General features: G+C 36.9%; 1 protein-coding gene and 1 non-coding gene across 2 annotated transcripts in view; one reads left to right on the top strand and one right to left on the bottom strand.

The window, feature by feature from the left end:
* Nucleotides 1-26,986, top strand: part of GRID1 (glutamate ionotropic receptor delta type subunit 1) — an 809,472-nt gene that overhangs the window by 501,979 nt on the left and 280,507 nt on the right. The window contains exon 5 of the mRNA XM_049790649.1: nt 1,979-2,032. Within this exon, the coding sequence (XP_049646606.1) occupies nt 1,979-2,032 (54 nt within the window). The remainder of the gene's footprint in view (nt 1-1,978; nt 2,033-26,986) is intronic.
* Nucleotides 14,071-14,203, bottom strand: LOC125995590 (small nucleolar RNA SNORA51). Its single transcript, XR_007491087.1, has one exon. It is a non-coding gene; the product is annotated as a small nucleolar RNA SNORA51 (small nucleolar RNA).

The raw sequence follows: 26,986 nt of genomic DNA, 5'->3' as shown, positions 1-26,986 counted from the left end.
GTGGAGAGTGAAGCCCCATCCGCTCCCCATCTGCACTGCTCTCTGAAGGTTTACTCTTGAAGAGAAGAGGAACTTGTTTCTCAAGGGAAAACCCCAGAATTGTAAGAATAGGGATGATTAGAAGAGCACAGGTAGAATCTAGAAAGGGTAGGAAGGGTCACGTCCCATTTCAGCTTTTTGAGAAAGAACAGGGAAATGTTTAAGTACCAATTCTGCGTGTTTCTTGCTTCTTGAGGCTAAGGTCAGACTATTTTGCATACTTTTTCAGACAAGAGAGAACATATTTTCTATCTTTTACAGATTCCGTAGAAAGAGTCCTGAATGTTTGAATGGTTCCTTACAACTTAATTAAGAGTGCTTCCCCTATTAACCTTCTTTGGACCTGCATCCTCTTATATATAGGGTGAAGAAAGAAACTCAGATATGATCCAGGAAAGAGACTCTAGGCAATTGGCATGGGTTCTATTTCACATGCTTGTGGGTGGACCAGGAAACATATACATTATGTGTGTATGTGTGTGTGTGTGTGTGTGTGTGAGAGAGAGAGAGAGAGAGAGAGAGAGAGAAAGAGAGAGAGAGAAAGTGAGAGAGAGAAAGTGAGAGAGAGACAAAGAGAGAGGTGCTAATAGAATCCTGTGCAAAGAAAAGTGCAATGGTTTTGGCTTCTCTATGTAGAGTGGGCAGGCTCCTTACCTCTCTGGACCTCATCTGTTAAAAAAAGAATAAGTTTGTCTCTCCATACTGATGGGAAGAGATATTTTGATGCATGAGTAAGTTATATTTGACAATTGTATCCTGATGTTCCTTTTATGGTTTCAGTTTAAAAAGAACATTTGTCTGGTATGTGTATATGCTTACAGATGTGATTGACAATTTCTTATGGAAAGGGTACATCTCAAATAATCTCTGCAGAATGACTTTAGAAGCATAAGTGAGTCATTTTCATACTTTTTAAAAGTGGGATCTACTTATGGAATTGTTTTTGAACCTTTATGTTTTTCTATATTTTTTCATATAAAGCACAAAATATTGCATTACAACATGTGCACAAATTCAAAATATATTGGGTAGCTACAACCTGACGGTTCCTCTTTTGCAGGTTCATGAGTGGCTGGTTATAGAATCTGATATTTATAAGCATTTGCCACCTGTAAACAGTGAGGATCCTTATAGGTTCTGTTCTGCTTGAAAATTCTCCATTCCTTCTACTTCTTTCAATCAGTTGGCTTTCTAGTGAAAGAAGGAAATAAACACCCATCAGATAACCTGAGAAACAAAACAATTGAGTCTTATCTGCCTTCACTCATATTTTTAAGTGTTCATGGAGGTCTTATATGTTGTTGGGGATAATATAAGTTTCCAGGATACAGTTGCTACTGAAATAAACATGGTGATCTCAGCTTGGTAGAAGAGAGAAATAAACAATAAAACACAAACTAATAATTAATCAAGGAGAGATACAACAAGTACTGTAAGATATAGAAAAAAACAGTGGAAAAAAAGAGCACATGGGGCTTAGTTGAGGTGGGGCCATCACTGACCAGGAGCAAGATGGATCCAGTTGTGTGGCTCCTAAACAAATCCCCATAAATCTTTTTTTCCCCAGATTCTGGATTCACTTGCCTCAGGTGATGATGAGATTTTATCTTTGCAGCCTTCCCCCTGTGTCAGTTGGCCTACTTCTGCAGCATAGGGGTGCCTGCTCAAGGGCCCTACAATGCCTGCAGGAACTTGAGCCTCTAACCTTGCTCTGGGCTGGAACATGAGAGCTTGGCAAAACAGCAGGAAATCAGATGTCTGTGTTCAAATGATGCTTGTAGCTAAGGCAGCCAGGGTTGGCCCCGGGGGATGGCATGTTTTGTGAGGAAAAATTTCCTCAACAACAATGTTTATAAAATCCCATCTTAGCAATCATCCAGTGTTTCTGCCAGCTACTAGCTTGCTTGTGTTCATGTTTGCTTTCTTTTTCTCTCTGCAGGCTGTGGAAACCAACTTGGCTTCCAAGGACAGCCACTGGGTCTTTGTGAATGAGGTAAGCGCCCCGGAATGGTGAGGAACACAGCCTGAACTGTGTCTCCCTCTCCCACAGGGAAGCCCAGAATTCTCACTCAAGTTTAATTCTGACAGAGCCAATTGCAGGGTTTCACCAGGCCAAGAGATAAGGCTGTACTTGAAATCCCAAGGTGCTCATGTGGAATAGGGTAGAACCAGGAAAGCCACAGAGACCTGAGTCCACAAAGAAGTGAAAAATAAAAGGAAATGGTGCTAGACACTAGTTGTATGGAACAAAATAAAACAGCCATTCAGGAATCAGAGAAAAGAGAGATTAGGACAGGTGAGAAATTGGGGTACATAGTGTGTGTGTGTGTGTGTGTGTGTGTGTGTGTGTGTGTGTGTGTGTGTGGTAAAATACAAAGGAGATCATAGAGTATGCTTTAATTTTTGGAGACCGAAGGTATACATGTTATATGACTGTGCACATGAGTAACATGTGTGGATGTATGGTATTTATGTGAAAGTCTACATGCATGAATGTGTTTGAATGTTTGTATATATATATTTATGCACACCCCTCCCCCATAGAGCTAGTTGAAGTATGGAGCAGTATAACTGCTAAAAGGGGTATAAATTGGGATGTCTCTTTCATGACTAGCCATTGAGAAGAGCTCACAAAAAATGAGAACACAAATTTCTCTGTGGCCTGATCTACTCTTGCCAGTTTCTTGAGTTACCCTGGCCTTACTGATGCTGCCTCCATCCTGTTAGTGTGGCCTGCCACTGTGTCCCAGCTTTTTATATAGCACTGCTCTAGATATCCTGTATAATCCCAAATGTCTGCCAGAGCTCTTCAGCTACTCCTAAACATGTAGAGGAATTTCTAATAAATTTCTCATTGTGGAAGATGCAAGGTTTATTATGAAGATGATGAATTTTTTTCATGTATTTTTTTATCATTTATTTTCCTTATTACCTCAATACTAGTGAATGTGGCTTATTTTATAATTTTGCAGCTAATATTGATAGTAAATGATAGGAAAGCTTATATTTAAAGGTTTATTCCATAAATTTACATCTTATTAACTCTGTGTCTATGCATGCAGGTCAGATTGTAGATACAGTAACTACTTCCTTAGGTTGCAGAAGTTCATGTTAGCTATTAAGAGAAGGGACATAGTGGTCCCATTAAGTTTTAGAATCTTGGTGAGCTTTCTTTGATCCTCAGAAAGTTTTGATAGCTTACACACTCTTCAAAAACTGTGTACTTTGGTCCAGATAAAGGATGTGGTCCTTATGTGCCTCATAAGGCAAATGTCTGATGTTGAATATTTTTCCTTTTAGGTGACTCAACCACAGTGGCTATATGGTTTTCAATACGTGATTCATTTGGGGGGGGGGAGTTTGGTGGAAGAGCTCCAAGTAGAACTCAGGAACCCTGGAGCTTCACTATGAATTTAACTAACTGGACTGATTTTAATGCAAGAACCTGAGGAAATACTATTCAGGTTCTGTGGTACCTTGGATTACCTGGACCACTTCAGCAGTTTTGGGGACCTCCAGCCACACTCCATAATATTCAGGAGACCTTGCTGTGCTGGGACTTGAACCCCAATCAGGTGCATAATAGGAGTACACCCTAACTGCTATATTATCTCTTGACTTCAATAAATGTTTCCTTGATTCCTTACTTTCCTGCATCCCAAATCACCTCCTGAGCTTTTTATTTAACCCTTACTCTTACTTGGATGGGTTCACTTTAGACTTTTCTGTTTGAGGAACCCTTTAGGCATCTCCAGGATAGCTGGAATACAGGACTCACTTGCACCACTATGAAGAGTCAGGTATGGATACACCTGTTCTAGTCACATAGGACTAGCCTCCCCCAAGAGAAGGGCCACATACCACATAATGAACATCTGGAGTTCACACATTCTCAATGTGAAAGTCAATTTGGCTAAGTGTATCATCTACAGATGTGACCCAAGCTGTCTTGGTTTCTTTGTGGTGAAGCCCATCCTTTTGAAGATACAGGGGCAATAGCTATCATCTCTAGGTCATTGGTAACAAAAATAAAAATCCTGTTGTTTGTTATGAAACTTAAATCTTAAATTTTACACTCCATCCAAATGCAGTACCAAGGACAGTTTCTTAATTGTGTTCTGTGTATTCTAGGAGATGCTAAGGGTAGAATAAAGTGATAAAAGGAAAGGTCATTCCTATTTTTGATTACTCCTATAAAATCTCCAGAATTTATTGACTACTCAGGGTGCCTAAGTTGCTTCCTGAGCTGCTTCCCACTTCTCTGGAGGAAGCAGAATTCTTCAAAGGAGATAAAGTCTGTGTCTCTTCCCTCCAAGTCTTTCTTCAAGGAGGCCCCCATGCTGGCCCTCAGTCTCAGCCTATGCCTCATTTTTCAAAGGGTTGGTCCTCCAATTTCCCCTCTCTGGATTTTGCTTTTTTAATGTATTTTCTGAATTCAAGATAAATACTTAAGGGCACAAGTTTCTGTTTACTCTCTTTATGTAGTTGTTTCCTTGATACATCCACCCTTTCATTGACAGTTTCTTTTTTCCTTTTTGACAGTTTCTATAAGTCTCTGTGGGAACACTATAAAGCAGATGTGCTTTGAGCATAGGCATAAACTATTCTGACTTACTGAACAATTTACGCATTCACTTGGAGGAACATGGGGGGGCTTCCAAATAATGTATAAAAGGCAAGATGAGCCATTAGTGAAGTTGGTCACTGAGCTATACATTTTTCAAAATAAGCCAGAATTCAGGCACAGAGTTAACACTTCAAAAGGCTAAGTAGAAGACAGGTAGATGCATCTAGTTTAGAGAGCATGCTATTTTGATAAGCACTTCCAAGGTGGTTGTACATTCTATGACTGTAACTCAATTATGAATAACTTTTATCTGTGGAAAAAACCCTGTATTATGACAACCTTGTAACCATGTGTTTAAATGAGAAAAGCTATATTTTATAAAGTATATTATTCAGATTAACATTGTTATTGTCATAAATATTAAAATACAATAGAAAAAAACAAATAAGAACTAAGTTTCAAATAATGGGGAGATAGCTCTGGGCTATTCAGCAGATTTTGCTGGTTCAGGATGTCATTTGGCTCTAGAAATGAGCTCGGTGTTTTCCCAATGTAGGCTGGAAGACTTCTTTATTCACAAAGCATTCAGTAGATGCCAGATGAAACCGCATAGTCTAGTGAGTCACAGGTGTCCTGAGTGCAGGTTGGAGTGCAGGAATCAGAGCAGAATGCCCTTCTTGTGTGCTGAGTTCAGGCAGGTGATAGGCATCACATTTATACACACATTTCAGTCTCTTTTTTTTTTTTTTTTTTGGTTTTTGGGCCACACCCGGCGGTGCTCAGGGATTACTCCTGGCTGTCTGCTCAGAAATAGCTCCTGGCAGGCACGGGGGACCATATGGGACACCGGGATTCGAACCAACCACCTTTGGTCCTGGATTGGCTGCTCGCAAGGCAAACGCCGCTGTGCTATCTCTCCGGGCCCACATTTCAGTCTCTTGTAGAATCAGTCACAGTGCAAAATTGAGGCATTCCAATTGTGTCTTGACAGGTCCCATTGTTAGACTTGTTCTTCCAGATACAGTAGCAAAGCAGGCTTTAATTAAAATGAATTAAGATGCTAAACAAGAGATGCAAAAAATATGCACAGCTATTGTACTTAGATTATCTCAGTGGCTGAGTCTTTGATCTGTGACCTGAAGCTCAACAGAAGCATGACATAAGAAGTGGTGGATACTAAGGAGGGTGGAGGAACAGTTATGCCATGTACCATATGCATCCCAGACCTTTTTTAAGTTTTAGATCTAGAGATCCAAATTATGTCTTGACTCAGCATCTTTAGAAATTCATATCCACCTCCAGCTCAATGTCCTCCTAATATATTTCTCACTTGATGCTACTCAATTTTCAAACACCAGAGTCCCTACCCTTTTCCAATGAAGAAAAGACTGCTTAATGTACCTTTTTGCAAAGCCCATTAAGATTGACCCCAACCACACCCTGTACTTTTATTTAATTACCAATCTTCTAAATTTCTTATGGTTAATGCTTAAAAGCAGATGGGTGACATCTTATTTTCTTTATTAATTTTCTCTCCCTGTCTTTCTTTACCTTTGCCAAGAGAGTTAACTTTTTTGTTTGTGTGTCTTAAATTTTATTTTATTGAAACCATTGTGATATACAATGTCCTTCGTAGTTGGATTTCAGACATGCAAAAAATCAGGGCCAATCCTGCCACCAGTGTCAATCATCTTCTTCCACCAATGTTCCCAGAGTGCATCCTACAAAATAATTCTCTGCCCTCTGGCCTCTCAATAATTTTAAGTTTAAATTATTATAGTGCGAGTCTCTTGATTCTATTGTTGTTGACTCTGGCCTGGTTATTTAGTTCTGTCTTTTTTATCTCCACCAGTGTACCTGAGGCTGCTTGGCCCCTGGCCCCCATCTTTTTTTTCCTTTCTTATTACTTGTATAGAAAAATGCAGAAATATGAGATAAAACAAAGTAATTTGTGTCCAAGGTTGTATGAAAAATGGGGGTGGGGGTGAGGCCCTATCTAAAAGAGAAGAAAAGGGTTGGCAATCTTGGAAGTTCTTATTTGATTCTCATACTATTTCTTTATGCTTAATGCTTTTCTTCTCCCTTATTGCTTTATAAAATCCATCTCTCTCTCTGTGTGTGTATGTGTGTGTGTGTGTGTGTGTGTGTGTGAGTGTGCATGTGTGTGATGCCATTTGGATTATTATATGTCCTGGTGTTGTACTGTTAGGGTCTATTTTGTCTGGAACTCTTTTTGCCCTTTAAATTTGTAGAACACTTCTCACTCCTAGAAAGTGAGAAAGTTCTCTGCTATTATTTCCATAACTACTTGTTCTTCTCTGTACCCTTTTTCTTTCCTTTCTGGTATTTTGGTAATTCGGAGATGATTTCTTTTGTCATTTTTCATTAAGCACCTATATTTTCTTTCATTATTTTTATAGCTTCTTTCTTTCTTGACTTCTTTATCAATGCTGGCTTTTAAGTTTTCTTCAAGTTTATCTATGTGATTCTCCACCTGTGTAATTCTGTTACTATGCTTCATAGTACATGTTTTAATTTCTTCAGTTCCATTTGTATGGATTCTTTCATCTTCTGAAATAGTTATTCTTTGATTTGGTTGAATTTTTCATCTATAGTTTGCTTAATTTCACAGGCTAGTGCCTCCTTGATTTCTATTGCTAAAACCTTAAGTGTTGATTTAGGTCTTCATCTATATTGCTCAAGCTTTTTGGTGGACTTGAAAATTTGCTAGACCATTTTTTCCATATTCCCAACTGCAGGTCTTTTCCTTAGTTTCTTCATTGTTCTTTGCATTTGTTGCATTGGAATGATGAAGTTTCAGGGTATTCAAAGAAGTGATCTATTGTATAAAAGTTGGCTAGAGGTGTATCTGTTTTAGAGGTTATTTTCCTAAACAAGCGAGGTTAACTAAGTATGATAAAGATATTGCAAACGAATTGGTGTGTTCAAGTGAGTTTTGAACTGTACCTAGGAGAAGGAAATGCTAGGTCCAATCTGCCTGGAAGTATATAATATAAATTGAAATGTCTTCGCAGGAATGCTAGTGTGTCCCAGTGTTTTGGGAAGAGGCTGGTTGATGGGATAGACCAGAGGGTCCCTCTTCACACACACAGACCTGAGATGCAGCACGGGATGACAGAGGGATCTGGGCTGGCATCAGGACTCAGAAGTGCACTGGGGGAAGATGCTGCAAACAGCACCAGCTGTATTTGATGGGATAGATTGTAGGGTCCCTCTCTAGGCACACCCAAAGACCTGAGATGCTTTTTGTTTGTTTGTTTGTTTGTTTGTTTATGTTTTGTTTTTTAATATATACTTTCTCTTGGACATACTCTTCTTGAGTCTCTTTTTGCCAGGCACTTACCTTTTCCGTTGGGGTCTGCTAAATCCACCACTACCCAAAGGGCTTCCAGGGTTTTTTCATTATTCCTAATTAGTCTCCTGTTACTCTGTATTCCTTGCAGCCACTTTTTCTTGCACCCCTTTCTTTACATCTGCAGTCTGTGTTCCTCTGGGTATAAGCTGTTTCTCAGAGGCTATCAAGGAAGGAGGTTACTTAGGCTTCCCATAGCTAATGTCTTGGGAAATACATATTTTGCTAATTTTTAGATGCTCTGTGTAAAAAGAACTTTGTAATCAAAAAGGATAGATAACTTAGAATTAAACAGCAAGAAACAGGTGTCTCCTGTAGGTGTCTAATCCATGCCATACTTTCCAAGGACAAAGCAGTGCACAGTGGCTGCATTGATTTAAACACCGTTGTGCTTCTCAACAAATGCTCACCTCTGCACTGGAATAGCCCTTGGCAGAGACTGGCATGTCAAGACCTGTAGGACGGAATTCAGCATCAGACACATTCATATTCAGGCTGTTCAAGAGCTGCCTTCAGAGCCTTCTCTGTTTTCATTTCTGGACATCGCTTGCCACAGTGTGATGCTATAGTAGGAGATTCCCACCACTACAAGATAGGGTCACTCCAATGTCTGTAACTCTTTAGCCTCCTGTAAAAGTTGCTGTTCTATTAGTGGTCCTTATCGTGTTCACTAGTTCATTTTAGACAGATATCCCACAAGAATTCATTCAGTGCTGAACTTAAGGGCTCTCATTAGACCAGGGAATCACTTCAGACATTCAATTCTTCCCTTTCCCCAAACACACAAGTACTTCAAACCAATGGAAATGGGATTAGCCTACATATATATATATATATATATATATAATGTAGAAAGGAAATGAATGATAAAGCACCAATTAAAGAAGAAAAAAACATTGATTTGACTATTGAGTCAAATGGATTTAGGGAAATTCTGTTTGGAACATAGAAATAGCTAGGAAAGACTTTAATTTTCCCATTCTTTTGTTTTAAAGATTGCAATGCCATTTAAATATTAAGTTCGCATGCCATTCATTGACTGCAAATGTAATTTTGAATAACTAAAAACAAACATTTTGTTGTAATAGATTTATTTATTTCTCTCACAGCGCCTACCGTTAAAAGTCCATGACAGGGGCCACCTGCATCCCATCTCTGTAGTCTTAACAGGGAACTCAGATTCAAACTAACATTTTCATTTTTCAGAACAGAGAAAGAATAAGACTCTTGAATTAAGTTTTTTGAATATACGGGGTCAGCGAGGTGGCGCTAGAGGTAAGGTGTCTGCCTTGCAAGTGCTAGCCAAGGAAGGATGGCAGTTCAATCCCCTGGCGTCCCATATGGTCCCCCCAAGCCAGGGGCGATTTCTGAGTGCTTAGCCAGGAGTAACCCCTGAGCATCAAATGGGTGTGGCCCGGAAACCAAAAATAGTCTTTTGAATATTTTTATTTAAATAACTATTGGTGTTTAATTCATGCATATTAAATGTAGACAGATAAGTCTACATGTTTTTTTCATGACATCATAACTGCAATGAAGATAGTGAACATAGTTATGTTTCCAAAGTGTCTTTGTGAACACAGCATTTTGTATTATCTAAGAACTGTTTCTGAAAATATTGATTATTTTTTATTTAAATGGAATCATATAATAATGCACTTATGTTTCTCTTATTGTGGTTATGGTCATCACTACCCCGATCATTATTTTAAGGTTCACTCACATTACAAATTATAGCAGTGTTATCTTTTATTGATGTATTTGATGATATAGATATATCATAAATTTAAATAGACATTAGTCATGGATAGGCATTTGGATTGTCTGGATCTTTTGTTATTATAGGTAAGGCTACAATACACATTTGTATACAAGCCTCTGTTTAGACATATGGTTTCATTTTTCTTGAGCATATATGCAAGAGTGGAGTTGCAGGGTGATAGTATGTATATATATATATGTGTATATATAATGTATGTTCAGCTTTTTAAAATAACTACCAAATTGTGTGAATTCAAGCTGTGCCACATCTTTCTGAGAATTTAAAAGGGCCAGGGGTTTTGATCTTAGTCATTTAGTGGTGTATAATGGTGCCTCATTATTATTACAATTTTTACTTCCTTAGTGACTAATGTCATTGAGCATCTTTTACATGTTTATCACCATTTATTATTCTTCCTTCGGAAGGAAGCTGAGCTAATTGATTTAAGACTTTTATTTGTTTATTTTTTATTGCTCTTCACTTCCACTTTAAGTGATTTAATTTTGTTTTCATTGTTAGCACTTCAGAATGCTTTGGATGTCATTTTTTGCGGGGGAGGCACTGAGAGAATGTGGCCTATGGGCCAATCAGGGTGACAGTTCATCTTTTGAGTTAGTGAGTTAGTGTCAGTGCTAGAGCTGAGAAGGCAGAGATACTTAGGGCCTCAGTGCAGGGGCCAGGGGACCACTAGATCAACCTCTTTGTGATTGGTTCCTCCAGAGCTATTCCCAAAAATGCTTGGGGGGTTTCTGGTGCTGAAGATATAAAGTCTGACATATACAATTTATGTAGTGCGATTACTGTACTAACTCTATAGTTCTTATGCTATCTTTTTTATTTTCTTTGACCCTAGCGCTATTTAGGAGTGTGTTATTTAGAACCTGACTGCACTGCTCCAGAACTTGTGACAAGATTCCTACCATGGTCCTGTCCCTCATCTCTGTTGTCTCTCAAAATTATTACCATATTATATTTTATTTTTCTTAGGTCCCATAAGTGAGTGAGATTATTCTATCTTTTTCTCTCTGACTCATTTCACTTAGCATAATAATTTCTATATCTGTCTATGAATAAGAAAATTTCATGACTTCATTTTTCCTAACAGCTGTGTAGTATTTCATTATGCCATATTTCATTATCACTACCCTGATAATTCTTGGCCAACAGTTACTCAACAGTAATTCTTGAGTAAGCAGTTCAATGTAAGGACCCAAGAATGAGGTGCTACTCAGGTCCTGCAGTGCTGGGGATTACCCTGAAGATGTTCTAGACCTTTAAGGAAAATACTTAGAGATATTCAGAAACATGTATTGCTAAGGATCCAACCAAGATTGACATATACCCCAGAACTTCTACTATCTTTATGGCCCAATTTATGAATTTTTGTTTAGTTTAATTTTGGCTTTGGGGGCCAAAACCCACAATGCTTGGTGGTTACTCCAGGACCTGTACTCAGGAATTTCTCCTGGCAGTACTCAAGGGACCATCTGTGATGTCAGGTATCAAATCTGGGTCAGATGTGTTCAAGGCAAATGCTCTACCTGATGTACTATTGCTCTGAACCCCCTCCCATGTCGGAATTTTTAGGGATTTTTCTTTATTAATTTAAATTGCAATGTGCCAAAAACAATTTAAAATATTTGAGTGATTTTAAATGAATTGATATATTTATCCAGAGCTATCTTTATTGATTTTTTATGTATTTAAGAAAGTTGTTTGTTATTGTATAGAATAGTTTAAAAATGTGACTTAGGTCAGTTTAGTTTAAAGTGTTGTCTTTTGTATCCTTGATTTTTTTTTCCTTTCAATCAATTATTGAGAGTGATATCAAAACATCCAGCGCTATTTTTCCTTGCTATTTTATTAGTTGTTACCTAATATATTTTGAAACTTTATCACAAGAGGCATAACTGTTGAATATATTTATGCCTTCTTGATTAATTGATCTGTTGCCATTTAACATGAGGTTTTTTTCTCTCTGCTTTGAAATACTTTCTGCTGTAAAAATGTTTAATCTGATATTGCTAAAGCGATAAAAGACTTGACTAGTGTTAGCATAATATATCTTTTTTTCCTTTCTTTTACTTATAACCTATTTATTTTCTTAAAAGCCATTAATAGTTGGGTATAGTGCTTTTTTTTACATTAAATTGCTTAGATGTTTTACATTTGATGTGATCACAGAGATGGTTAGAAGAAGGTCCTGAAACTCAAGTGGAAAAACCATTCCCAAGAGGAAGAAGATGATATTGATGGCCAGTGCTGGTCCCACAGGACACGATGACTGGAATGAGTCACAAGAAAGAGAGGGCCAAATTCCCTGGTACTTTAGCTTATAGTATATAATTGTACAGACAAGGACATGAAATTTAGAGAGATGGATTGACTTTTCATTACTTATACAGAGTAAGTGATTACATGTTAGAGTCAGAATTTGAAGTAAGCTATCACTGATTCCATATTTAATAAATACCTCATACCATTCTTTCTATATCTTAAATTATCCTCACTCTCAAAACTAAGGGAATATTGAATGCATTATTGAATAAGAACAAATTTGTGCCCCATCCCAAAATTTGGATTTGGTAGTACAATACTTGTTGTGTAAAGTCTAATAAGATTTTATTATTTATTGCCATATTTAACCTTTGTTATTTTAAATAATTAATCTTATTAAAATAGAAATAGTCCTCAAAGTATTGTATGCATTGAACACAATTGCTATAAGGCTACTTAGGACATATTTCAAAGAAATAGATCAAGTGCTTCTGAAATTCATATGGAGCAATACACCTCCAAAAATTGCTAAAGTGGTCCTTAGGAAGAAGATGGGAGGCATCACTTTCCTCAACTTCAAATTAGTATAAAGTAGTAGTAATAGAAACAGCATACTACTGGAATAAAGACAGGTTTTAGGTCATTAGAATAGACTTGAATATCCTAAGACAAATACTCAATTATATGATCAATTAATCTTTGATAAAGTAGCAAAAATATGGAGTGGGCAAAGAATACCTATTCAACTAGGGGGTTGGATAACTAGCCTTCTATATACCAAACTCAGACCACTTTTTAGCCTTATGCACAAAAGCCAAATATCAATGGATTAAAGACCTTGGTAATAGACCATATGAAATATGAAACCATAGGGTATATAGATGCAAACAGGCATAATTCTTCATGATATTGAAGCTAAAGGCATCTTCAAGAATGAAACACCACTGACCAAGTATACAGAAGCACAGAAATGCAAATGGAACATGGATTTATCATTGGATTGCAAGAAACTATTAACCAGATACTATCTGATAAGGGTTATTATCTAGGAGAGGAAGAGAAAGAGAGAGAGAGAGAAAGATATATGTCTACCATAGTGGCCTGAGAGGGCTGAAGAGGAACTGAGGTTAACTGACATTGATGGTGGGAAATGTATGCTGGTGAAGCACCAATGTTAGAAAGTGTATAACTGAAGCTCAACTATGAACAACTTTGTAACTGTATCTCACAGTGATTCAATTAAAAACTTACTATTAAGAAAAGATATATGGGGGTCAGAGCTATACATAGTGAGTAGGAAAATTGCCTTGCATGTGGATAACCCAGGTTTGATCACAGGCATTCTCTATGGTCCCTGAACACTGCCTGGAATGACCCCTGAGCAACACTATGTCAGGAGTAACCTCTGAGCACTTCTCAATGTAGCCCACAAACAAACAAACAAACAAAAAAGACATATGTGAAAATAATTATATTATTAACTTCCAATTCTTTTTTTTTTTTTGGTTTTTGAGCCACACCTGGTGGTGCTCAGGGGTCACTTCTGGCTGTCTGCTCAGAAATAGCTCCTGGCAGGCACGGGGGACCATATGGGACACCGGGATTTGAACCAACCACCTTTGGTCCTGGATCGGCTGCTTGCAAGGCAAAGGCCACTGTGCTATTTCTCCGGGCCCTAACCTCCAATTCTTTATTAAACTTCAATTATATTATTAACCTCCAGCTGTACTCAGGTCTTATTCCTTACTCTGCACTCAGATAGTGTTTGGGGGACCATATTGGATGCCAGGGATCAAATATGAGTCATTGCATATAAGGCTAATACCCTACCCTCTGTACTATTGTTCTGGCCCCTCATTCTCAAATTCTTTCTAAAATTCAAAGGGGGGGGGGTGTTCTGGCTGTTACACCTCTACTGGTAATAAACAATTAATGGAAAACATCAACATATTTTGCAAAAGGAGATTCACCAGTAAATTGAGGATATATGAATTTGAAAGGAAGAGGAGAAAAAAGAGACATCCATCAAGACATACATTATTATTTTTTTTATTTTGTCCCCCAATTCACAATACAGACCAGGCAAAGGGCCTGTGTTGAGGTGTATATGGGGTGCATTTACTGTACCCCCTCTTTCTATACAGTCAGTGTAAATAACACAGCCTGTGGTAAGAATTGGGAGGCCTTATATTTTCTTCTTTTTTTGATTTTATATATATAATCCTTCACCAGTGCAACATTCCCATGACCAATATCCCAAGTGTCCTTCCTCCCCACCCCACACCAGCCTGTACTCTAGACAGGCTGAGACAAAAACTATAAAACTTAATTTTATCAGAGACAAATTAGAGGAGGACTGGAGGGTCCAGCTCCTGACATGAAGCTCACCACAGGGATCGTTTAGTGCAGTCACAGAAATAATTACACTGAGAACTATCATAACAAAATGTGCCTGAATGAGGAAAGTAGAAAGCCTACATTAAAAAGAAAGAGTACATTATTATTATTATTATTTTATTTTGCTGTGGGTGCAGGCACATCCAGCAGTGCTCAGGGCTTACTTATGATTCTCTGCTCAGGGATCAGACCTAGTAGGGTTATAGGGACCACCGGGGGTTCATTCCATGGCAAACACTCTGCCTGTTGTACTAGACCCCAAAGTAAAATTTTAAGTAATTCAGGTACATCTAGGAAATGTATCAAACTACATTCCTACCCTTTTGTGATTTCATAAAGACATGTCTGACTCTGGCAAAATTATTTTACTTCCTTAGACTTTTTTTCCTTATCTATTCAGTTGCTTTTATGAGAGCCCTCTCATAGGATGTTGTTGAGTATTCAGTGAGACAACTCACCAAAAGTGACCAGGTATAGGGTCTGGGATTTATCAAGGACTTGTAAAAGTTAGTTATTAATAAATAATGAATGTCCTTTGGGAAAATTCTTTTTTGGAACTTAATCTTTTTTAGCAACTGATCAATACATGTTTTTATGAGGGGGACCAGAGAGTGGGATCTTAGTTTATTTGATCCATTGTCTGGATGAACTTGAATTGCAATATATATAACAGTGTTTTGGTCTTGATGGAATTTTAGCTCTTCTTTTCTCTTAAATTCAAATACTTCTGTATCCTTTAAGATTCATCTGAAATAACCATTGTGCCTCTTTTTTTGGTACAGCTATTCATTTATTCCATTATTTGTCCTTTCCCCTAGAGATCCAGAGAGCTCAGTCTGTGATTCCTCATTACTTTTTCCCCCCTTTAACAAATGGATTTTATAGTGTATTTATATATTTTCTGCTATTTCTTCACAGACAACGATAAGGTAATCTTTTCACACTATCCACATAACATTAGATTTTTCCGGTGTTAACAAAAAGTAACAAAACACAATAAAATCTCAATATATTATTTTTTATTCTTTTATGCTTCTTCAATGTTTAGCTCCTTCCTCCAAAATTCTTCCCTTACCAGTTGTATAATTCATTAATATTTTAATTAAAGTATATTTTATACGTATAGGCTTCAGGCATGCAGTTGAAATAATTCATTATGATTGCTACTAAAATGTGTTTCCATTTCATGATGCTGTAGGTTTCATTTATCATAAATGTATTGAACATCTGTGAAATTTTGATGATGCTTATGAAAGTTGGAAGTGTTTATGATTTCATGGGTATGAAATACATGTGTTTGGATCACTAAACTATAGCTAGTCAAAGATCCTGGGAGTCAGTCTGGTTTGCTCTGCGATTTGCAATTAACTGCAAGCCCCCTGCAGACAGAAGAGGTTAGCTAGATCCCTAGCAGTGCTGTGGAAATAAGCTCTATGTTTTAGACATGAATCAATTGTTTCCAGCAAGCATATTGTCATTTTGCAGGCTTTTGACAGAAGAATGCTTGGGAAAGGGTATGCTGACACTTGGTGGAGTTTTAAAAATAGCTTTAATCACTATGTACAGCAAATATATCTGAAAACTAAAGGTTTATGCTTTTACCTTTCTGCATTCCTATCCATTGCTTTTCGCACAAATATATTTAGATGAATTTAGGTGAACTCACAGCTTTTTCCAGCAAGGCTTTATTAACTGTGCCTTCTACCCTGTTATTACATCCCATAAACTAGGCTGAATAATCATCATGCATCACACAGAGAGGCAAGAAGCAACTATTTGCACACACATGCACAAGCATCCACGTACATTGGATGCATACACATGTGAAAACACATTACTTGAGCTACTACCCTCACATGCAGCAAGGAAGACGTCAGGTCATTGGTTGAATGCTAAAGGGCTTCTCTCAATGGTGGCACAGGAAGCAGAAATGGAGGCAGGAGAGAGTTGGGATCACAGAAATTGTTGAGAAATATCTCAAATGATGTTTGAATACTTATTAGAGACAGTAGATTCAGCTTCGTTTTACTATTCTCAAACTAAAGGCTATAATTAACACTGGACAGCCTATCTTAACAAGCTGGCTGAAAAATCCCACGTGTGTGGCTGGAGCATTTTACAGTGGTAGGATGCTTGCATGCCTAATTTAGGTCCCATCCTCAGTATCTGATGTGGTCCCCTGAGACCTGCTAGGAGTGATCCCTGAGCACACAGAGCCAGGAGTAAGTCTCATGCTAATCAGATGTGGCCCTAAAACAAAAGAAAATAGTCCAAATGAATAGCATGCAATTGAAGTAAAAAGGGAATGAAGAAGCCATGATATGTCAGTCATTAGAACCTGGATGCGGTTTTTTGCAGCTTTGTTGGCTGAGGTGATGAGGATAGAGATGACAGATGCTGCTACCGTCTTACAGGGCAGCCCCTGCTGCAGGGTACAGGGGATGATCAAGAATGGCTGAAGAGGGATCAAAGAGATAATACAGTGGGTAGGGCACTTGCCTTGCATGCACCTGCTCTGGATTTGATCCTGGATTTGATCTGGATTTGGTCCCCTGAGCACCACCAAGAGTAATTCTTGAATGTAAAGCCAGGAGTAACCCACATGTATTGTTGATCGTGGCCCCCAAACAAAACAAACAAAAAAATGGCTGGATTCTACAAGATATAGAAAACAAGAGAAAAAGTGATGGAACCCAGGGGTCAAGTAGTCTCAGGAGCATTGAGTAAAAAAAAAAAAGTCTGATCTAAATACCCAAGCCAAACTCAACGACAATAGAATCAAAAGACCCAAACTATAACCAGCTAAACACAAAATGGACCTGTTACACCGGTAGACCAGGGAGCTAAGGGTGGAGGTATGAGATGCATGCTGGGATCTTTGGTGGAGGGAGGTCAACACTGGTGGTGGAAATGGCCCTAATTCACTGTCACTATATGCCTGAAATACAACTGTGAAAGACTTGCAATTCACAATGGTTTCAATAAAATGTAAAAAGAGAAGACAAGAAATGTAACTCTAGTTCTAATGTGAATCACTTTCTCCCTACATAAAGTTTGTACATTCTTGTGTTTTACACTGTCAATATGTGAGGGTCCATAGGAAGGTCTCCAGGAATTCAGGAAATGCCAACCCATTGTATATCTCAAGCTATGACATCATGTTTTTTTCTCCTCTACTTTTCCCTCCTATCCTCTCCCCACCCTTCCCCTTCCTTCCTCCCATCCCTTCCTCTTCCCTCCCTATTTTCTTTTCTTCCTACTTTTTCTTCATTTTGACTTCAAGACATCCCAACCTTGTAGATCAACCATTCTGAATGACTGCCAAAAATTCCCTCTAATAGTACCTCCTAAAAGTAATTTATATTGGTGGATGAGAAGGCTACATATTCCTCATTTCCTCACCTTTTTTCTCCCTTATTTTTGAAGCTTTCTGACTTAGGGCATTTTGACAACCTATTCTCCAAGCTGCAAACTCTGCCTAGCCAAATATTATTGTCAGTAAATTTATAATATAAAAATGTATCTTCCTTCTTGGAGAAATCAGAGCACAAACTTCATAGAATCTAAAATTTTGCTTGTGTGTGGGTGTGTGAGCATTTATACGGTGGGCAGAGAGAATCAAGGAGGGACCAAAACCAGAGAAAATTGGTTTGATTTCTTTCTGATTTGTATATAATAGCAAAACAAAATGCTAATACCAGTGAATAGCATTCCAAACAGTCTTATAATTGTAATTTATTTCACCAAATTCAGATTTGTTTGATGCTCAGTTTTTAGCCTGTTTTCAAATAACTACATGTCATAACATTTTAGGAAGCCAATAAAATTTTTTAGATAATATTTAATGGCCTCCTTGTATTCTGTCATTTGGAGGAATAATTTATGCAAATCTTTATTTTTGGATATTTAGGTTAATTAGTGATAGTAGAAATAATGTGTAATAAATTTTTATAGATTTTATATAGATCTTATGGTGTTTTTTTTATTGTTCTGTTGTTTGTTTTGAGGCCATATTTAGAGATGCTCAGTTGCTACTACTACTGTTGTTCTTGGGGGCCACTTCAAGGTATTCAGAAGACCGTGAGGTTCTGAGATTAAACAAAACCCAACTACAAACATGCTTGGGTGCTTAAATAAAGATTTATATATTAAATATAAACAAATAAATATGAAAAAGGGTTCCTGCATGCAAAGCATGTTCTTTAGAGACCCCTCTGTTTTCTTATGATGATATACATGTTATTGCAAAGTTAAGAATATTGAAGAGACTGGACTTCTTTTCTCATCAGTGTACATGTCTCATATAATTTTATATTGTAATATGAATACAATTAATGTTTTTATATTTTGTCAGTATTATAAGCTAGAAATATTTACCACATTGCTTTAATTTATTTGATTATTAGGTAAGTAAATAATTTTAAATACTTATAATTTATTTTTAATTTTTGATGTAATTGCTCATGTGCTTTCTGTAGATATATCAGTTTTTTTCTTATATGACTAAATTCTTATAGCTATTTTTAGAAATGCTTATTAACATTAGAGTATATTTAGTGAAATTGAGGATCAGAAAAGGTTTAAGATATCACAGCTATATAAATGTGAGCTGAAGTAGTTAATCAAGTTGGTTTCATTCCAAAGTCTGGGTTTATAGAATTTTATGTAGTGCTCTTTGAACTACCTTGGCCCTATTTTAATGAGAGTTATGCATTTATTTATATCTTTTATGTCAAAGTTTTTGCACAAAGCCAAATAAATCTTCCAGTTACTATGTTGGATGAGATCATTTTAATTTCTGAAGCAAAACTAGGTTTTGCAACTTTAGGCGACATGGAAATTTTATTGACTTTTCTTAATAAACAGATAAAAGATGTAATATTTCCTAATTTTTATCCATTAGAAATTAGTGAACAACATCAAAAGCAATTAGAGATAATATAAGAAGCTTTTTAATTAGTACCCCTAAAGATCCTAGCTCTTTTGTGACACTCTTTACTGTCCTTGATGAAGCCCCTCCTAAATTTCATTTGGTTAGAAGAATTTGTAAGCTCTTTTTATTTTTCAAATAAATGTCCCTCCCTAAATCCTTTCTCTCTCAATTTGCATGGTTCTGGACTTTTTAATATCCTCCCTCTGGTTGATAATTTTTGGAATCAAGAAACTGATTTTTGGTTATTTCCCTTGGCCAATCTGCATGTATGCCAGACACTTTTCTATGGATCATATCATTAAAGATTGGTGCCTCCAAGGGAAATTTCAATTTAACATAATGGTTCAGTTTAATATAAAAAGCCATTTCCCCCTCCAAATAATGACTTCAGGAAGATGGGCTCAAGTGTTCTAGTTTTGTTTGTTATCATATAGCTTTGGAGACATGTCTCTCCCAGGAAAGGAACAGCACAATGAGCTACTAGGAATAGGTATGGAACTGTGATGGCAGATGGGAAATTATGGACAGATATCTAATAACTGGGCCATGGCTTTGAGGATAAGCAGGAAAGAGTATGAGAGTAATGAGAGTATACCTCAGCATCTGTTAACACAGGCAATTATTCAGAATAAATTGGGAAGACCTGGAGCATTTTCAGCTATGGAATGATGTGATCTGAATTATGATTTAGAAGGTCACCTGACTTTTTAATATTGTTACTGTGGTAAAAATGATTTATAATAGTGCTTTTTTATTTACAAAATTATTGCCCAAGACTTTCTACCTCTATCCTATTGCCATTTATAGTCTACCTCTTTTAACCTGAACCTCTCCAGCTTGGTAAACTCAGTTCAGTTTTCAAAGTCAGTAAAGTGCAAGGGTATATAGTATCATATATTCCTTAGCTTGGTTTCTCTATATGCCACATATAAGTGAGATCCTATGGTATTTTATTTCTCTCTGTTAAAAATGTTAAGTCTAATTTTTTTAACACAGTCCCAATTAACTTCATTCAAAATATAGCAAAAAACATGTTTTCTTCTACCTTTTTTGTAGCTGGGTAATATTCCATCATGTGTTTGTACATATTACATACATAACAACTTCTTTAATAACTTTGTTATGTATCTGAATTGTTAATTTTTATGTTTTGGCTATTATAATTAATAGTTCAGTGAACATAGATATTTACATGTCTTTTAAATGTTCTTGGCATGGATGCCAAGGAACAGAACTACTTGGCATGTATTCAACAGAGATTGGTCATGTGGGAGATCTATTTTTATTTTTTTTGAGATGTATTCATGCTGTTTACATAGATGTTGTACCAGATGCTATGCTCACCAACAGTGTAAAAACATTTATCTTTTTCTTTATCCCTGCCAACACTTGATATTTCTAGTTATTTTATATAGGACATTTCACTGGTGTAAGATAGTATCTCATTGTTGTGATTTATATTTTCCTGATAATATTTACATGATGGTGAGCACTTTATCATATGTTGATTAACTGTTTATAAGTCTTCTTTGATAAATATTTATTCATTTTCATTTCTTGAGCCATGCTCAGTGGTGTTCAGGGTTTACTCTGTCCTCTGGAATATTAGTGGAATTAATTGGCATCCATATGTAATATGAGGATCAAACCAGGATTGATTGTATGCCAGGCAAGCACCTGACAACAGCACTCTCTTTCTACAATATCTGCATTGACCAATGCATTTTTTTCATTCAATATAATGCTTTCTGTTTTCATTTTCATTTTCTTCTCTAATTTTATTTTGGTGTCATTCATTGCTTTTGCTCTCGTTTTCAAGCTGTGAAGTTATATCATTTATCTGAAATGTTTTCTCTTTTCTGATATATGCCTGGGTTGCTATGAACTTCTCTCCTAGTACAACTTTTTTGTTTGTTTGTTATTTTTGGGCCACACCCAATGATGCTCAGAGGTTACACCTGGCCATGCATACAGAAGTCGATTCTGGCTTGGGGGACCGTTTGGGACGCCGGGGGATCAAACCATGGTTCGTCCTAGGTTAGCGCATGCAAGGCAGACACCCTACTGCTTGTTCCACCTCTCTGACCTCCCTAGTACTACTTTTTGTGTGTTCTGGGAGTTTTGACAATTTGTGTTTTTATTCCCTTTATTTAAATGCATCTTTTCTTTTATTTCTTCACTTATTTCATTTAGTCATTGATTGTTCAATGGAACGCTGCTTACTTTTCATGTCCATGCCATCTGAGAAAAGTTTTGAGATAATTTCTGTTTTCTTGGCTTTATGGATACTTGCATTATGCTCCAAAATGTAGTCTATCTCGGAGAAGTTCCTATGCATATTATAGAAGAATGTGTATTCTTTTGGCTGTCAGCAGGTCTATACATGGTTATTAGATATCATTCTTTCATTTTATAAAATTAAGGGCTATTGTTTACTTGTGATTTCTATCTTATATGTTTAAAGATGAAACGGGGGTACCAAAATGTCCCACTGCTGCTGTATGACTGAAAATATATTTCATTAGTTGTATTAGTATCTGTTTTGAGAAACTTAATTTCCTTCATGTTTATTAACAATAGATTTCTTAAACTATTCAAACGTAATAAGTTATAAATTATGATATGTAAGTTATGAATTATGTTCTGTAAGTTATGTAATCATTTAATACTTTTTGTAATTGCATGCTACTTCATTTTAAAGAAGTACAAATATCCCCTTTTTTAGTTTAATATTAAGCTGTATGCTTTTTTCCTTCAACCATTCACTCTATACCAGTATTTTAATATTTTTCTTTTTATTTAAACACAGTGGTTACAAAGTTGTTCATGATTGAGTTTCAGCCTTACAATATATACCATCCTTCCCTCATGCATATTTTCCACCACCAATGTCCCCAGTTTCTCTCCCACCCTTCCCCTGCCTGCTTCTGGGGCTGACTATTTTTGTTTGTTTGTTTTGGGGTCTCACTCAGCAGGGCTCAGGGGTTACTCCTGACATGGTCAGAAATCACTCCTGGATGACCTGGGGAACCATATGAGATACCAAGATTTGAACCATCTTCTGTCCTGGATTGGCTGCATGCAAGGCAAATGCCTTAACCTCTGTGCTATCACTTCAGCAGCCCCTGGGGCTGACATTTTTTACTGCACTGTGTCTTTCTCTGTATCTCTCCCCTTTTATTTTCTTTTAGACACCATTTTTCACTATTGTTATGGAAGGATAAACCTTCCTATCACTTTATCTCCATTCAGCACCCACCTCTTGTCCAACATGATCAGTTTCAACTCTCATCTCTTAATGGTCCCTTTTTTACCCTTACTGTGCTGCTCCATTATTTGTGGCAAACTTCCTGCCATGGATTGGTCCTCCTGTCCTTAATCACTATATTACACAATCGTTGTTATTATTCTTATAATTTCAGATTGAGTAAGATTATTCTATATCTGTCCATCTCCCTTTGACCCATTCCACTCAGTATAATATTTTCTATATCCATTCATATATAAGCAAATTTCATGTCTTCATTTTTTCATAACAGTTTTGTAGTATTTCAGTGTGTTGATGTGCCACAGTTGCTTTAGCTACTCATCTATTCTTGGGCAATGGATTGATTCCAAATTCTGTTTTCATATTCTGGCTACAGTGCTGAGATGAACATAGGGATGGAGAGGGCTTTTCTGTATTGTGTTTTTGGCTTCCAATGGTATATTTCTCACAGTGATACTGCTAGATCATATTGAAGCTTAATTTCTGTTTTTCTGAGGAATATTTATATTTTTTTCTAAAAAAGGTTGGACTATTCCATGTTTCCACCAAGCTGTGAGAGTACCTTTATTCCCACATATATACCAGTATTTGTTGTTCTTGTTGTGATGTGTGTCAGTCTCTGTGGTGTGAGATGATATCTCATTTTTTGATTTACATTTCCCTGATTGGTGATGTGTAACATTTTTTTAATGTGTCGTTTGGCCATCTGTAGTTCTTTTTTGAGGAAGCATGCTCATTTCTTCCCTCCATTTTTGGAAGGGGTTAGATGGTTTTGTCTTGTAAAGTTCAATCAGTGCCTTGTATATATTAAATATTATAACATCTTATCATATGAATTTCCATATTTTTATTTGGAAATGCACATGCCACTTCTGTAGGCATCAGGTTGCAAATTTATTTTCTAATTCACGCATCTCTGTGTCTTTTGAGAGCGTATTTAATAACACTTAAAACAAATAACACAGATATTTTTGACTTAAAGGAATTCACTTCCCTTTTTCTATTTGTATTTTCAGTATTTCTGCGAGTCAACATCCTTGGCTTTATTTTTGTCACTTGCACTTTGATATTGCTCTTTTATATGGTTTATATCTCTCTTAATACTTAGTATATTTTTATATTGAGGTTATTGTATATGTTGAAGCTTATGCCCTGAGATTATTTACTCTACCAGGTTTGTCACATGTACTTTTAAAGTTCTATCTGAGTCTGCTTATCTCCCCTTCTTCATCTTAACATTAAGGTATTTTGATATAAAAAAAGATATTTTGGTATTATCCTTCCTACAACTGTTATTTACATACTGATGTCATTTAATATTTTTCTTTTTGACTATGCCTGTGTTATTCCTGGTACTGCGCTCAGGGATCAATCCTGGTGTGACTGGGGAAAATATCAGATGTCAGCGATTGTACATGGGTAGACAATATGCAAGGAAAGTGCAAACTGACTATAATCTCTGAGCGGAATTGAATATTCTTTATAAGCTGGTTTGTCAGTAGATGCTCTTAGCTATTATTTGACTATAAATAATTTTATCATTTTTTTAAATCTGAATGATAGCATGGCAAGATAAAGAATTCTTAGCTTGAAGTTCTTTTCACTCATTACTTTGAAAATGGTTTTAAATTTCCTGTTTGCTTGTTGAGTTTATTTGAAGTGGTGTAATAAGGTTTCTTTGTATCAGAGTTTATTCCTTTCTCTTGTTCCTTTTAGGAAACTTTCTTTTGTTCTTGCCATTTTGATTATAATGTATCTTGGTGCTATTTTGTTTGGATTATGTTTCCTTGTGATTTATACATCACTGCTTATGTTTCTCAGGTTGGGGAATTTCTTCCACAAGTAATTCTTCCCTCTCTTTCCTTCTGGGAATTTCAAAGATGTGGAGTTTATCTTTCTTTTTTTTTCTCCCTGTGGTGTAAGATGGTTCTTCATTTTTTATTAATACCTTTATTTAAACACTTGATTAAAATATGATTGTAGTTGGGTTTCAGTCATTTAAAGAACACCCCCTCTTCACCAGTGCAACATTCCCATCAGCAATGTCCCAAATCTCCTTCCTTCCACCCCAACCCCACCTGTACTCTAGACAGGCTTTATACTTCCCTCATTCATTCACATTGTTATGATAGTTCTCAGTGTAGTTATTTCTCTAACTGCACTCATCACTCTTTGTGGTGAGCTTCATGTCTCTTAATTTTAGCCTATTAATCTCTTAAGCTCTCTACTTCAAAAGATAGATATTTTTTCTTTGTTTTTGGGTCATACCTGGTGACGCTTAGGGGTTACTTCTGGCTATTTGCTCAGAAATTACTCCTTGCTAGGGGGACCATATGGGACGCTGGGGATCAAACCCAGGTCTGTCCTGTGTCGGCTGCATGCAAGTCAAATGTCCTATTGCTGTGCTATTGCTCTGGCCCCTAGATATATATATTTTCTAATAGTTCTTAATTTATTGCTATTAATTATATCATGAATTTTGTCCTTAATGTAATTGATGATAATTTTGACTTCTATCATGCTTTTGCATTCTATTACTGAGTTATTTAGCTCAGCTTTGTTCTTCAGGTATGCTTGATTTTTCCATTTTTTTTAGCAATCTTTTTTCAAGTTTTTGATGACATTTTTACTGATTTCTGATTACATTAATAATTGTACAGATTGCTGCTTTGAAATCATTCTTAAGCAGTTTACAAAATCCTGAAGTAGACAGGAGTGGTGGGGGAAGCAGGCATTCCTGGGCTTTTGGCCCCATCTGTTAATGCATCTAAATTCCATTTATTTATTTATTTATTATTTATTATTTTTTATTATTCCTGGTATTACTTGATGTTGAGGAATGCAAACAGGTTTAGGCAGTGATCTGGGTCTCTTCCTCCACAGATAAGTTGGTGTTGTGACTCTGACTTTGTGAGGAACTAGATGGTCACTTGTGGTTGTCAGTCTTTATAGCTGTTATAATTTTGGGGTGTAGCCAATCTATTATGAGCATGGGTGATGGAGCTTGGTACCTTAATTTATGTCATGTCCACTAGTCATGACAGCAACTGGGGACTGGGATCACAAATATATACTCTCTATGCTTCAGTAAGTTAATCGTATAGCTATTTGTCAGCTTCAAACTGCAAGGAGTCAATGTTAAGCTGTTCTGGCTAGCAAACTGTGGAGTGATATAGTTATTGTCTGGATAGACTTGTAATACTGACATAAGGGGGATTTTTCTGCTGCCACATGGCTTAAATATTATGCTGGGTTAACACATGGGTCACATAAGTTTAACACATATGGGATCTATATATTCAACAAATTTGAAGGACGATGAATTTGTGATATCTCTGTTGGATTTGAAAGGTCTGTTGGGTTACTTTGTGTATTGTAATTCTAATGGCTACTGAAGCCCTGTCAACATTTTTGAAGGACTTGGGTAGTAGGTGCAGAATTTGAGATTGTGTGCGTCCATGAGCATCTAAAAGCTAAAAAGGTGATTTGAATTTTGGGTGACCTTGCCTACAATTAGAAATGCTGACGAGCAAGAGCTTATATTATGGATGGATCTAAATGGCAGATTAATCTCTCAAAATTGTATCTTGTCAGACTGGTATCTGTTTTCATCTTTTATTTTGAATATTTGGTCCACACCCAGCAGTGTTCAGGGGTCACTCCTGGCAGGCTCAGGGGATCATATGAAGTACCAGGGATTGAATCTGGGTCTGTCCTGGGTCAACTTTGTGCAAAGGAAACACCCTACCATTGTGCTATCGCCCTGGCCCATGCCTTTCATGTTCTTTGGATTTATCTGCAAACCTTTTTTTGTTGTTTTAAAGTCTTGGTCTCTGCTGTAGGGAGGCTGGCTTTGTTCCAGACCTGGTAGGGTTTGCTCTCAGGAGGTTTAAATATCATACTTGAATGCATTCTCACAGACCAGTAAAAAAAAGGTGGGGACTTGGATATTAAGTTCAGCTGTCTGTCCTCTAGCTGCAATTCAGATTGGGTGTTGCTCTGGTGGGTCCGGTAGTGGGGTGAAATATCAGTTTTGACTGTGGAAATAACTGATGTCATATTTTCAGGTTTGCTGATTCTATGAGGGAAGATATTCAGTTCCAGAATGGCAGTATCAGATCTTCCTATTGCAATTATCTTAACCATGCTTTAAGCAGATCTGCTCTGCTCTACAACCTACATGGGATACTTCCTTGTGTCATTCACACCCAGGCATTGCAACATTGGTGTGGGGGGCACTCACAGTGATGCTCAGAGCTTACTTTTGACTGCATTAGGGAGCACTTCTGATAGGCTTAAGGGACCACATGTAGTGCTGCAGTGCCAGGGATCCAATTCTTGTTGGCCACAAGCAAGGTCAATGTCCTACA

Source organism: Suncus etruscus, chromosome 17, assembly GCF_024139225.1.
Source record: "Suncus etruscus isolate mSunEtr1 chromosome 17, mSunEtr1.pri.cur, whole genome shotgun sequence".
In the NCBI taxonomy this organism is placed as follows: Eukaryota; Metazoa; Chordata; class Mammalia; order Eulipotyphla; family Soricidae; genus Suncus; species Suncus etruscus.
This window is presented reverse-complemented; position numbering and strand designations above follow the sequence as displayed.